At 36.1% G+C, this 13855-nt stretch overlaps 2 protein-coding genes across 3 annotated transcripts in view; one reads left to right on the top strand and one right to left on the bottom strand.

Moving 5' to 3' along the window:
- Positions 1-129: 129 nt before the first annotated feature.
- Positions 130-1266, top strand: LOC134666299 (mitotic spindle assembly checkpoint protein MAD2A). Its single transcript, XM_063523452.1, has 3 exons — positions 130-281; positions 420-566; positions 784-1266. Exons 1-3 carry the CDS (start codon positions 212-214, stop codon positions 1188-1190), a joined length of 624 nt encoding a protein of 207 aa, XP_063379522.1. The 5' UTR covers positions 130-211; the 3' UTR covers positions 1191-1266.
- Positions 1267-4410: 3144 nt separating this feature from the next.
- The window catches only part of LOC134665851 (protein vein), an 84287-nt gene continuing 74842 nt past the window's right edge, over positions 4411-13855 (bottom strand). Inside the window, exons 3-6 of one of the 2 annotated variants that reach the window (XM_063522883.1) lie at positions 11733-11878; positions 9849-9948; positions 9646-9704; positions 4411-5805 (exon numbers count right to left, since the gene is read on the bottom strand). In XM_063522883.1, the coding sequence (XP_063378953.1) occupies positions 5780-5805; positions 9646-9704; positions 9849-9948; positions 11733-11878 (331 nt within the window). In that variant the 3' untranslated portion in view covers positions 4411-5779. Of the gene's footprint in view, positions 5806-7516; positions 9705-9848; positions 9949-11732; positions 11879-13855 lie in introns of those variants that run through there. The other variant, XM_063522882.1, reaches the window with a different exon arrangement.

The following is a 13855-nucleotide window of genomic DNA, read 5'->3' on the forward strand; positions in this document are numbered from 1 at the left end:
TTTGGACTAGCCATTAAAACGTCCGCTTTAATACAAGTTGTGCAAATGTGTGCCCATCCTTACCAGTTGACACAAACTTGACAGGTATTTGTTGACAGATCTCAGTTGGCTTCAAAACTCCAACGGACTTTTGTGAATTAAACTTTTCGTATTGTGTTATTATTTTGTTAGTTTTCTTTGTTTCACTTTCTTGATAAATTTTGCAAATAAAATGTCACAACAGCAGACGAAGAACAGCATAACACTTCGGGGTTCTGCGCAAATTATTTGCGAGTATTTAAGTAAGTACTTACTATAAAGTAGATTACCTTTCTTTGTACAGTAATAATCAGTGTAACAGTTAACTATTATTATTTAAGGTATTATCGTTAGTTTAATGCATGTGCAAAGCTCTTTTTATAACTGTTATGTTGTTTCAGAGTATGCAATCAACTCGGTTCTATTTCAAAGAGGACTGTATCCCCCGGAAACGTTTAAAGCGGAACAGCAGTATGGAATCACTCTACTCATGTCAGAGGATGCACAAATTAAAAGTTTTCTAACCAATCTTCTTACTCAAAGCGAAGGTAAGTCATTTAAAATGACAGATTATGGCCAATGAACTCTTATTATAAATGCATTTATAATGTCTAAGGGTGGTATTCCACCTGTCCTATTTCTTTGTCCAAAATGTATTTTGTTTCACATTTTGCTTACAGAGAGAGTGAGACGCAATGACATTGGACCAAGATATTGGACAAATGTAATACCTACCTAACCCAATTTTATTTTCTGAATTTCCAGAGTGGATAATCAAGAAAAAGGTCAGCAAACTATCACTTGTAATACTAAACGTAGCTAATAAAGAGGTGCTTGAATGCTGGGACTTTAATGTACAGTATGAAGATGGCGATGCAGCTCTATCTAAGGAAAAAAATGAAACCGTAAGCAGTAAAGAGCTAAAAAAGATACAGCAAGAAATTAGAGACGTAATGTTGCAAGTAGCAGCCACTATTTCATACTTACCATTCTTGGACTGTAGATGTTCATTTGACGTCCTAGTGCATGCTAAGACAGACTGTGACGTTCCCGAGAAATGGGCGGAGGCAGAGCCCGTGGCTATTCAGAACGCGCAGAATGTTCAGTTCAAAGCATTTTCAACTGGACTCAATAAAGTAGAAACTGTAGTTAGCTATAAGTTAGTTGATTAGTGTAGTTCTTAATTGGCAGCTGTCTTGTGTTGTTTTTTTAGTAGAATGTGTGAATAGGTTCTCCTTAGACAAACACTGATTTAGGCTTAGAATGCACTGTGATTAATTTCTTGCGCTTTTTTTTTTAAGATTTCTAAAGATTTTTAAAGAGGTTTCAGTATTACAAGGGCATGCTGAGGCGCTGAGAATCTACCAACATAAGTACTTGTAATATCGTCCTGGCATCGCCACTATCAGACGAGGCCAGGATGATGTGCAATCTATACTTAAATTCGATGTAGTGGTGTAGGTAATACTTCACTACTACATCATTAGATCTCATTACGGGGGTGACATTGTGAGTGGCAAAACCCCTTTATAAAAAAAAGTGCATGTGCTTATGAAGTACACGGTACATTACACTACACTTTTTGCAGTTCTGAAACCGCAGGAAATGAATAGCAGTGTATTCCAAGCCTTAAGTTTTTGGGTATAATGACTTTTTTGAAGTTTTTTAGTATGTCATTTTCAAGGCCAGTATTTTAGAATCCTTGTATTTATTAGTACAGTATTGTATTTTTAATTCACCTAAGTAATTGGTGGTACCTATACATATATTTTATGATTGAATCTGCATAAAGTACATTGATGCGTATTAATTTTTACTACACAATGCTCATAGACACTTATGAGGGGGATGGCACAACTAGGCATTACTGAGTATACATAAAAACTAAAATCTAGTAACAATATAATCTCATCTTTTTATTGCCATTTGTAATATTCATACTAAATTCTTTTTCATTCTGACATATTTGAGAAAAAAATGGCATACAGCAAATATACCCGTTGTAACAGAGTAAGTATGAATTTTACTTAAAATATGGGAGTTATTGCACACTACTTTCTGGGCTTTATGTATGTACAGTCAAGGAATTTAAATTCCGACCCATTTCGTACTTTGTCACAGTGACAATCAATATGAAAGCCGCTAGAGACCTCATACGGTTGTCACTGTGACAAAGTACGAAATGGGTCGGAATTTAAATTCCTTGACTGTACCTAATTGTACATTTATAGCTAATCACTTACACTTTAAACAATCTTAGTGCCACTTGCACCATTCCCACTAACCCGGGATCAACTGGTTAAACCTGGAATTACCATGGTTACCACAATTTGACGCTGGGTTAACGGTTTAACGGGTTAATCCTGGGTTAGTGGGATGGTGAAAGTGGCGCTTAGCCGCGAAAGGATAAATAACAATCTAAAGCAACTGATGAAAAAATATTTAGTTCAGCTTTGTATTTTGAGCAGATTTTAACAACACTGTGATATAATATAATGAGTTCAGTTGCCTGTAAGTCTTAAGTGTTTTGATGCATGACAGCATTTTATTTAGTTTTTATCATTCATCATTAAGTCATATGCCTCAATAAGGATTATTTAGAAATAATACCATAGATTTGTGAAAAGTATTAAAAGAACATTTAAAAATAAAAATGTGCATTTAACTTGCATTAGTTTGTCCAGCTTTGCTCTGTATATGATTAGTAGTTATAAGATTTCATTTTATAGTTTAGGTAGTCCTTGTATTTTTTGATGAAACAATTTGACAACAATATTGAAATAAAATGCTGTCTCTAACAATTCGTTTTTTCCTTTCTTAACTTTTATCACGTAGACTGTAGGAAATTTTGCTTAGGTATATATGACTATTTTTGACTTTTGAATCATTAGTACCTAGTTGGGTCCAAACTTTTTGACCCTTAGTTAAATACGTGAGGGTCAAAACCTTTAATACGCGAGGGCCAAGCAATCGACTCTCCGGCTGAATAAAATACTTTTTATGAGTATTTGATTCGTCACTAGTCTATTTTACTTTTATGGTTCTTCTAAGCTATCTTTACCACAAAAATCACACTGTTTTCAAGCTAAAAAGCTTCTGTATAAAGCATATGCTCTAGTCACTAGTTAACTCTGTATCACAATGACAGCATAGGATTTTCCGCACTTTTTTTATCGCTCTCACCACCCGCCTCTCCTGTGTGCTGTATGGAATGAGTTGGTATCCTAATGATATTCCCCTGTAGACCGTTTGAGTGACGCGCCTCCAGTACGAAGGTATCTTCTTCTTCTTTAAGTGCCTTCTCCATCCCGGAGGTTGGCGACCTTATGTCTATATGCCATTCTATCTGAAGTCATGCCAAGGTATAATAATATATGTTTGAATGGCGCGCCTCCAGTATAATAAAATAGTAGGTAATCAGAGCATTGACTTTTTTGAATCAAAGTTATTGATTGTAGAAGAGAGGAAAGTCTCAGACAAAATTGTAATTCTTAGTTTGACAGCTGATATAGATGGCGCTGTACTGGAAATATGTTTAGTAACAAACGTCAACTTTTGGCAACCAGAGTTACCGTATAATGGAGTTGTGCAGTGCCACCTACGTCAGCTGTTTTTGGAGCACGATCTGTCAGACTTCACTGCACACATACATATATCTAATTATTTATTATTATTATTCAAAGCCCACTGTGTCCCACTGCTGGGCAAAGGCCTCCCCCTCTTCCTCCACTCGTCTCTATTTAAGGCAATATCTGGCCAGCCTCTCAAGATGGAGTCCAAGTTATCCCGCCATCGCCGACGAGGCCTGCCGGCTCCCCGGTTAGACTCGTGGGGCTCCCACTCTGTGGTTAACTTGACCCACAAGTCGTCCGGCATTCGGCAGACATGACCATATATCTTAGACAATCAATAAATCGTTGCTCGAAATTGTACAGGGTCGTGTATTTCCAAGTTGTAGGTACTTGTTCCTTTTTGAACCTCTACACGGTGCAACGCAAGTATAGGTACGTTAGTTTTGGGCTATTATATCAACACAAACTATTTTAAACACGGGTAGGTAAAGCTTATAAGGAATATTACCTCTTGGTCCGCTTGTCTCAAATTAGAGGTTTACCTAAAGTAAATAAAGATGGAAAGATAAAACTGATGCCAGCAACACACAAGGTCGTTATACCCAAATATTCATATTTCATACCTATCCTGGCTAACGAATCTCGTCATATAAGGGTATAAAGAACCACGAATAGATTGGCATAGGGTGGAATGAAAATGTGTATTGCGTCTCACATTTTCTTTAATGAGAAATTGAGACGCACTGACATTGGAAAAACAAAATTGGACAGGTGGAATACCATCCATAGCCTCCATAGGTAAGAAATAAATCATCACCCAGACGTTTATAATTCATTTATTAAGTAACAAACTAAGCTCTTACAAAATAGCAATTAAAAGTTACAATAAATAACATCTATTCAGCAAATAATACTGTACAAAATTGTTAATATAACTTAACATTTTATCGGGCAGTACACGGAAATACCAGCCGGGCTAGCACATGATCTAGCCGACAGTATCTCGCGGCGAGATACTGTCGCGTCAATCATGTGCTTGGCCTACAGGTGTCGACAATGCAAGCGGCGGAATTTTTAACAATTTTTCATTTATCGGTTTTTAGTACAATTACTGCTTTTTTCGGTTCCGTTCTGACAAACTATTTAATTTAAGTACATTCGTGTATGATTTGATACTTTGATCTCATGGGAAAACAATACTTACAGCAGATTGTCATTTTATAAAGTAGGCGGAAATCAGTACTTTAATTATGATCAGTTTTGGGACAAAGTATGTAACTCCGTACATAAATATTGGCATTCGTTATCGCAGTAGGTAGGTAAAGATGTACAAAAAGTAGGTGAGATTCTTGTAATTCATAATTATATTACTAATAAATAGAAGGTAGCTTCTACGTATAAATTGGACTCATTATTCAATGCCACCAATGAAGTAGTATAGCAATATTCTTAGTGCCGGCCTGATGTCCCTTCCACTGCCTCTAGCCCTGAGCACCTTTTGTATCAGCTGTTCCCAAACTTATTTTTCTCGCCCGTTTCGGGTATTTCTCGCCAAATCTTACGAGAAACTTTGTCTGTAAATGAGACTTGGGAGGGCTCTCGCGTCCCTCTTGGCATTCGTTAACGTTATTGTGGCCAGACGTTCCGCGGCCTCCATTTAAAAAACTTATGTATTGAACTAATTTAAAGCTGTACGTCTCGATTAGGCATTATCAATAACATCCGCATGGTAAATGTAATTAATGTAATATGTATACACACTAAATCGCATGGCTACTGCGATTTGTTTCGAAGCATCTTTACTAGATTCGCAATAAATAGAAGGAATGATTTACAATCGTATCGATATCTAATCGGTTTCGTGTCGTGTCAGTTACTGATGCTAGGTATACTATACTGGAGATATTTTGACCATGTCGGATGATCTTGAAGTTTGATGTACTAAGGCTAAAAAACATTAGCAATATTCCTTAAAACGTTCGCATTTACATGTTATCGTATTTATAACTGCTTTTAATATGTTTTCGTCTGTTTTAATTACATACCTAGTAGATACCTCTACATAAAAGTATTTTATTATGCTTAATTATATTACACAACGCATCAGGATTGTTTACTTAGCAACATTTACGTTTCCAGTATAGTATTCATATCAGTCGTAGTCTCAGTCGTCTTGTGGCGTTTGCCGTTCACCTCCACACAGGCTCGTTCATATCTATAAGGAAATAAAATAAAGGTTTTATTTTCTATTTATGGGCACTGAAAATAATTTAGCAATCGTAAACAGTTGACATTAAATATGTGATCATAATCTACATTTTAAGGGCTAGGCTAGGCCCCATTAGTGCGTTGCGTTGTGTTGCATTACTTGCATTACATGGGTTTATTTTTTAAAACTTTATGATAAGCCCCCTCCACACTCGTGCGCGAATCGCGGCGCGAAGCCGCGAACGCAAGTGTGGCGTCGATGTTCGCAGACAGCGAAATCGACTCCACACTCGCGTTCGCGGCTTCGCCCGCGATTCACGCGCATAGTCTGGAGCGGGCTATATGCAACACACCAGTGGGGCCTCTCTCTTAAAGGCTTCTGCGCGTTATGTTTATAGGTACACTAGGTACTGTAATATACACGTGTAGAAATAACCAGCTTCAGGCTAGTCAAATCCAGTAGATGTAAAATGCGTTTGAGAGTAGGGCTTTTACAATAGGTATTATATTTTTGGCAACACGGATATGAAATCCAATCATGGTAGTACAGTCATTATATCCAAAAAACCGACCCTACCCGTGAATAATTAGTTCTTGGATTTTTTTTCGTAGGTCCCGAGGATTGTGAGGGCCAAACTTGTAGAGAATCAAATTTTCTAAAATTTTTGTCCTCACGGTTTTACTATAAAATCAAAAATGACCGAGTTATTCAAGAAAAACCGTTTTTCGAATATACACAGGACCCTGATTCAGTCTACTTTTTGAATTTACACTCCCAGTGACCCCCCCGAGGGACCTACGAAAAAAAAATCCAAGAACTAATTATTCACGGGTCAAAATCGATAATGACTGTACTATGGCTACACATCTGGGTCTGCAATCGATTTGATTTATATTTCATTATTATTAGTACGATAGTACACAAGAGCTCTACAAGCTAGGGCAACTGAAGTTTTTCAATATACTTAACGCATTTGAAATAATCTGTCGGCAGAAATACCTCTATTATAAATCATAATACTCGTGGTATTTATTATGAGTTGCTTTAAAAAATGTATTTTGTTGACCAGCTGGATCAAATGTAGTTAAATTTAATTATTTTGTAAGTATTAAGAAGAGTAAGATATACCTACGTCACAAGAACATGCGCAAGAGCCTTAACAGTTGTACCTTGTTATCTCACAACAAATAAAAAGATTTTTATTGAGAAGTTTTATATGCAGCCCCAGTAATGCATGCTTCATTAGTACTACATTAAGCTTTGATTAGTAATTAAACTTGAATACTAATACTAGATTAATATAATTATAATAAATGTAACTTGTTCTTTTTTTTCTAAGCTGTACGTATGTCTTTATCTTAAAAAAAATTATTACGGATACTTTAAATAGTTACGAGCAGTTCAAAACTAATAATATAAACATTATCATTAGTTCTGAACTAATAAAGAACACAAGTTACATTTCCATACCTTTACAAAAATGAGTGCGGAGTGTTATAATTAGTGCAAAATAAAATAAAGCTTAAATTTAGAATACATACCGTTTATTTTCGAATTGTGTTCTGAGTCTATCCAAGGAAAAAAATGTAACAAAAATATTTTTATCCACTGAGCACTTTTATTCACAATCTTTGTTTCGTCGTAAAACAAATTAGTACTCGCAAATAAAAATAAGATTAAGAAGGTAAAGGAAAACTTAAAAGAAAAACAAAATATCGATTCTCTGTTAATTCCAACACTCATTCTTTTATTGTGATTTTGGTTTGTTCATTACATAAACTTAACGGTATAACGCGTCTTAATATTTGTTGTGAGACAATACTTGGGTTACAGGGGATGTGAAGTCACGATTAATACCTACACTACCAAACACCGTGCTATTACTTTCTACGTGTCTTCACTTTACCCTCGCGCTAATGCCCAAAAATCCTCAATCGCATAAAAATAAATAGTACCTTTTCTACTTTAATTAATTACATATAAATAATGAACTTAAAATTTAATAGAAGTACTTTATACAAAATGAAATATCAAACAATAACAAAACTATGTAAGTTCGGTCCCATATTATAGCTTTGAAATAAATCGTTGAGTAAAAAAAAATCGCTATAACCTCAACCATACCAATCGTCATATTAGCCACACTCATAAAATCATACATTATAATAAAATTAAGTTATATCTACCTAGCTAGTATTAAAACTGCGCTTTGACTAGGTGGATTATATAGGACCAATAAATTGTTACAGGAATAGTTTCAGACATTATTATTTTAGCTTAATGTGGCTTATTTGCTATGCGACTTGACAACATGGTTCATTTTTCCTTTTGAAGTTCGAAACCGACACACATCGAAACACGAACATAACTGACATAGTTATATGTATGCCAAACTACCCTTTTAACATACCCTTTAAAGCAGGGGTCTCCAAAGTTTTTTGGCCCCTATTTATGTTATGTAGGAAAAAGATTAAGGTTGAACGGGAAATGATAATTGTTAGGTCCGACTGTAATATTAAAAATTCATTTGTAAACGCATATTAACAACTGTTTTATATGTATATTTAAATTTATGTATTTTTTATGAACCAATATTATTTACGCCATCGGGAAAATTTAAAAGGATTAAATATTCGCATAGCAAATAAGTTAGTATTACTAACTGTTCATGAGTTTTATTAATTAAGTAAAAAACCCTTAACCTATTAGATATGTATGTACATAATTTGAAAGTCTCTGACAGTTACGGACTACCAAACCTTAATCGTAAATAATAAATTCCAAAAAATACAAATAGGAATAATAATACATGTAAAATATTTACAACTTCAATGAATAAAGATTTTTCTCCACGATTATCGGTTCCTTGTATGTATAGAAAACAAATAAAACTGAAAACCTATATTGATTTCAAATAAATTTGCATAGCTCAATCAAAACATTATATATCTGAGTAATGCGTTTGTAAAATCTTAAGTTTACAATCTCACTGGGCCAGCCATGTAGGTACATATTATATTTAAAAAATATAGCTACATGTAAACGACAAAAAACACAGCTAAATGCAAAAATTGGGCAATCATTGCCCTATTATTGGAACATCATGTTTTCTCCTCAATAATGTGAGAAACAAGAGTTTGCCGAGTAATTTCAGCAGGTAGACGCTAAAAATAGATGTTTACGATATAAATAGCCTTGCAAACAGCTGGCCCCTTATACTTACACCATAAAATGTATGTATTATTTTATATTTTTAGCTATTCGTTTTTATTTAGCTAGGTACTTCGAAATTCACATATTAATCACTTCAGTCATCGTAATAAATCGCACACAGACTCTTATAATCATCTGTTTTTTATTTCGAAATTTAGAAATGTATCTACAAAAAGTGGTAGAAATTGAGTGACAAAATATCAGCGCCTATTCTATAAAAAAAACTTAAGATAGTCAAGATAACTAATTTACAGTCCAACATTCGAATGCGGCGAATGTAACATCGCGAACAAATATAATAAAAATTGGAACGAGGTGGGTTATGCCACAAAATAAATAAGTACAAAAGGTCCGCTCATGCCACAACATGTTGCTAAATCTTGTAGTTCTGTTCTCACGCGCAACATTTTCTTCTCAACCGACCTCAAGCTTTTCAAACCTTCAGCAGAAACACAATCGCATGTAAGACCATGTAGCGGAAAATTTTATACTTATGGATACTTTAACTCACGGATTTTAGCTTTCCTACTAGCTAAATTCCGTAGGTCATAGTCATTGCGGAGTTGTGTAGTAACAGCTAACAGTAGTAGGACGTGGAGAGGCCCAGTTTGCACGTATAGGAATGATACATACTACTGCTATTTGTTATATCCTTGTTTTCGCAGCGCTGGCCGTTGAAACCTTCAGGGCATCTGGAATGAGAGAACATATTCATTATCCAACTGTGCAGTCAGGCATACTTTGATAGTTACTTTACAATTATAAAGATGTAAGCCGATCCCTTTTAGTATCATAATATGTACTCTTATTCATAATGAAAATGCTTGTATACTCACTTGCAAGCTTGTTCTTGTACAAGCTGAAAGTATAGGCAAGTGCCTCCATTGAGGCAGTACGAAGACGGGTCAGGCATTGGACATGGGGCTCCCAATGTCGCTGTTGACAAAAAAAAATTTGGTTTGTAAAATAGATTGATCCATGGTTTGCTAAAGTGCCATATTGAGCTTCAGTGGATACCGTAAGTACCTACTGTGTTTTTTTTATGTAGAAGTCACAAATAGTGATATCTACGACGGCAATGTCTTAACGGAAAAGTCTATGACACAACTAAATCTCCATAAACTTAGTTGAAGTCGATTTCCATTTTGTTAATTCTCTCGATATAAACCAGAAGCTTTCCAAAAGTGTTTGGCTTCGCTAACGAAAAAAAACCGTAAAATGTGGACAATTTCTATAGCGCCCCGATTGCTTGCCCTAAAAACCCGTGTTCTGTATTTGGCGCAAGGATTATGAAAACTAGGTGAATCCGATATATCGAACATCTGTTTCATGACTAATTGAAATACGAAGTATCTTTTATAAACTTGAGGACTTTCAGAGTACTGCGTTTCTATATTGAGTTCAAGCGTCAACTCCAAAGCGGTATTTTTACGATATTCTCATTTCCACCGAAGCTCATTATTCAATAACTGATCATTCTATTGGCCTTCATAATGGCATTGTATTCATGTACACATTCGCGGAACAGCGAGCTCCGCGGTAGCACGGGGTAAACAATAATAATGTGGGGACCTAGATAGCTTCTCTTTAAAAGGCATAAACGGTATAATGATGCTTCCTTAAATAAACGCTACACTATGGCATCATTGAATACTACAAGTAATCGATGAGCGGTAATTCGCAAAAGGACTTAAGCCCCATTTAGACGTGTCAAGAACTTGCATGCGATTTTCGATACGTTGCGGTATTTGGTCGTTCGACTGAAATTCATTATACTCTGTAGTTAGCAATGTATTGAATCTTATTGCTTGCAAGTTCTTGAATAGTCTAAATGGGGCCTTATGCACGTTCCCTGTTCTAGACACTCTCTTGCCTTTTTGAGCTTAGCAGTATAATGTTGCAGATAATTGTAAGGTAGAGTTCTAATTCGGTGTGTCGATGAGGTTTCGCGTAGGAGTTGAGAATATCATGATATATGCCTAGAGTAAGTAGGTATTTACTCTACTATTACCTTAAATAGTATTTGTAATCAATATAATTTCATTACATTGTAATTATAGGTTATAGTCTTATTGATAAGTCATGAAGTTAATAAACAAAACTTAAAAAGCCCTGATAATGACATAGAACTTTCCTAATGACAAATTAATATTTAGCCGCTCAACTAAAATTAAAAGAGTTGTTAACTCCCCCATTTGCAATTGATACAACTGATCATGCAATGACAGTGTCGTCTGCGTCCTCGACCAAATCGTAATTTTTAGACAGTAGCTGGATGTACGAGTATAAATGTATACTACAAATCGAGACAAATCGAATTAATCAATTAGGTACTGGTATCTTGTGGAATATGGAAGCTTCACTTGTAGTAAAGACGCTGTACATATTTCCATTTGTCCCCGTCGGGCATAGATAGGAATAGGTGCATTCATATTAATCATTCCCATCTGTCCACGTCTCATGTATGGCGGCGGTCGCGTGGGGCGGGGACAAATGGGAATACTTACATCATAAAGACCAGCATACAGTTCATTAACAGACAGACGGAGAGTGAAGGCTTCCTAGGGGCCCACTGATTACCAGTCCGCCGGACGATGTCGGCCTGTCAGTTAAAGGCAAAATTTGGCAGCTCCAAACAACTGACAGGCTGATATCGTCCAGCGAACTGGTAATCTGTGGGCCCCTTTAGTAATAGTCACCCTTCCGATAAAGCTACTCACTCGTGTCTGGCGTCGCTGTGACTGGCAGCATGACGCTGACGTTGGCCGCGGCCACGGCCGGCGGCCCCACGGCACCCTGGGCTCTGCACTCGTAAGTGGCCGTGTCCTCGCGCCGAGCGTGCCTTATTACTAGCACTGAGCGCCTCCTGAAACGTGCAGTACATTTTGTTAAGACTATCTACAGTGTTGCCAACTCGGATTTAAAAAAAATGCTAGACTAATGTCTTGATTATGCCAAAATTATGCCAAAGTTTTTTTAAATAATAACGCTAAAAAAATGCTAAAATGTCACTTGAAATTACACACATACATTTTACAAATTTGCCGCCTTTATCTACTGACAAGATCTGCTTGAGCAACTTTATAATGTCCGTCGACGCCGACGTCCATCCGTCCACGAAAGTAAAATTCATATGAAAATATGAACCACATAAGGCGATGGTGCATATTGTTGCTGCCAAGTTGGTGCAAACTTGGCTTAGACTAAATTATGCTAAAAAATATGCCAGATGCTAAATGGAAAATTTTGGTGCCAAAGCGAGTGAAAATATGCCAGCATCGGCATCATTTATGCCAAGTTGGCAACACTGACTATCTAACCGAGAGGAGCTCACCGACTCATTTTGACAGAAGACGTCTAAAGTTCAACACAACACAGCGGATCGGAAATGAGCTCTCTCCATAGATGTTTTGGACTAATGAACCATACTTATCATAACCTTAGTGCCTTTATTTGCCAAAACGCTTTTACTTTGGGCGGTATCTACGTCTTCTTTTAGTTGTACGTTAACGATTTATTTATTAAATTTCAAATATTACTGACGTAATGCGTGGAACTTAAACAGTATACACGAAATGGTTTAAAGAAAGTTTTTGTGACATCTTCTAGATGTAAGTCTGTATGAGTGCCTGCTAATAGCCCGATTCAGAATTACCTATAGATCAGTGGTGGGCAAAGTACGGCCCGCGGGCCATCTCCGGCCCGCCAATGGATTTTATCCGGCCCGCCGCCGGTCCTATGAAATAATTAGTACATGGCTGTGGCCCACGATTATCGTACATATATCAAAATAAATTTTGGCTACAATTCTGGCCCTCCACTTAAATTTCCTAAACTTTCTGGCCCCCCATGAAGAAAGTTTGCCCACCACTGCTATAGATATGCTGATAAATATTCCAAAGGAATTGTGATTATGATTGGAATGACAAGGCTATTAAGTAGGTATTCATTTCAATTTAAAGTTTTATTAAGTATACATTTAAAATTGTTCTATGTATATGTCTATTTTAGGTAGAAATGCATATAGGTATAATATATTAATTAGGTTAGTAATTAGTTAAGTACAAAACGTTTTCTTGACTCTATTTGTTTCCTTTGGCTCCTAGCAGTAGGTAGATATATTTAAGATATCGTGTTGAATTGCGGAAAGATTTATAAGTAGAGTTAATGTAAGTTAAAAGTTCAGTCAGCTTTCATAAGTACCTAAAAAACTGCACATGCTACAACGTAAGCAAACACTCAGTGTTATTACTTCGAGTCCGCGCGCGCAAAACAGATTCATAGTAACAACTGGGCGTCGGACTAAACAGTGTTAACTGCAGCTAAACGGGTCAGGCACTAATTTCGTAAACTTTACGGCTGGTCCGTTACTGAGCTCAAAATTTAAGACATTTAGGTTTCCTAATTACTGTGTTTTAATTACCCTCCGTTTATCAAAAAGAAACATAGATAAAACTCCTTGCCAAAATTTTCACGCATTTTTTCAAAGATCAGCAATGGAGCACTGAGCATAATTATTGTTATAATCGGGGGTGTTCCCCTGGAATTGTCACTGCTCACTAACTGTTGGGTTGTTTGCTTGTTTGCCAACATCTTGCATTAAAATAAAACTACGATCTTGGTAATAAATACTACTTTAGAGGCAAAAGAGGTTGATAGAGGACAAATTATGTAAGTACTTGATTACAGTACCTATACATATACCTACATTAGATGTATTTGTATATATCCGTATATATATAATAATAAAAGTACATACTATACTACGACAGTTAACGTATGGCCAACTGCAAAAATACAAACACGATTAAACGACCCGTGAAATTGCTTCTCGTGTCACTAA

Source organism: Cydia fagiglandana, chromosome 7, assembly GCF_963556715.1.
Source record: "Cydia fagiglandana chromosome 7, ilCydFagi1.1, whole genome shotgun sequence".
Classification (NCBI taxonomy): domain Eukaryota; kingdom Metazoa; phylum Arthropoda; class Insecta; order Lepidoptera; family Tortricidae; genus Cydia; species Cydia fagiglandana.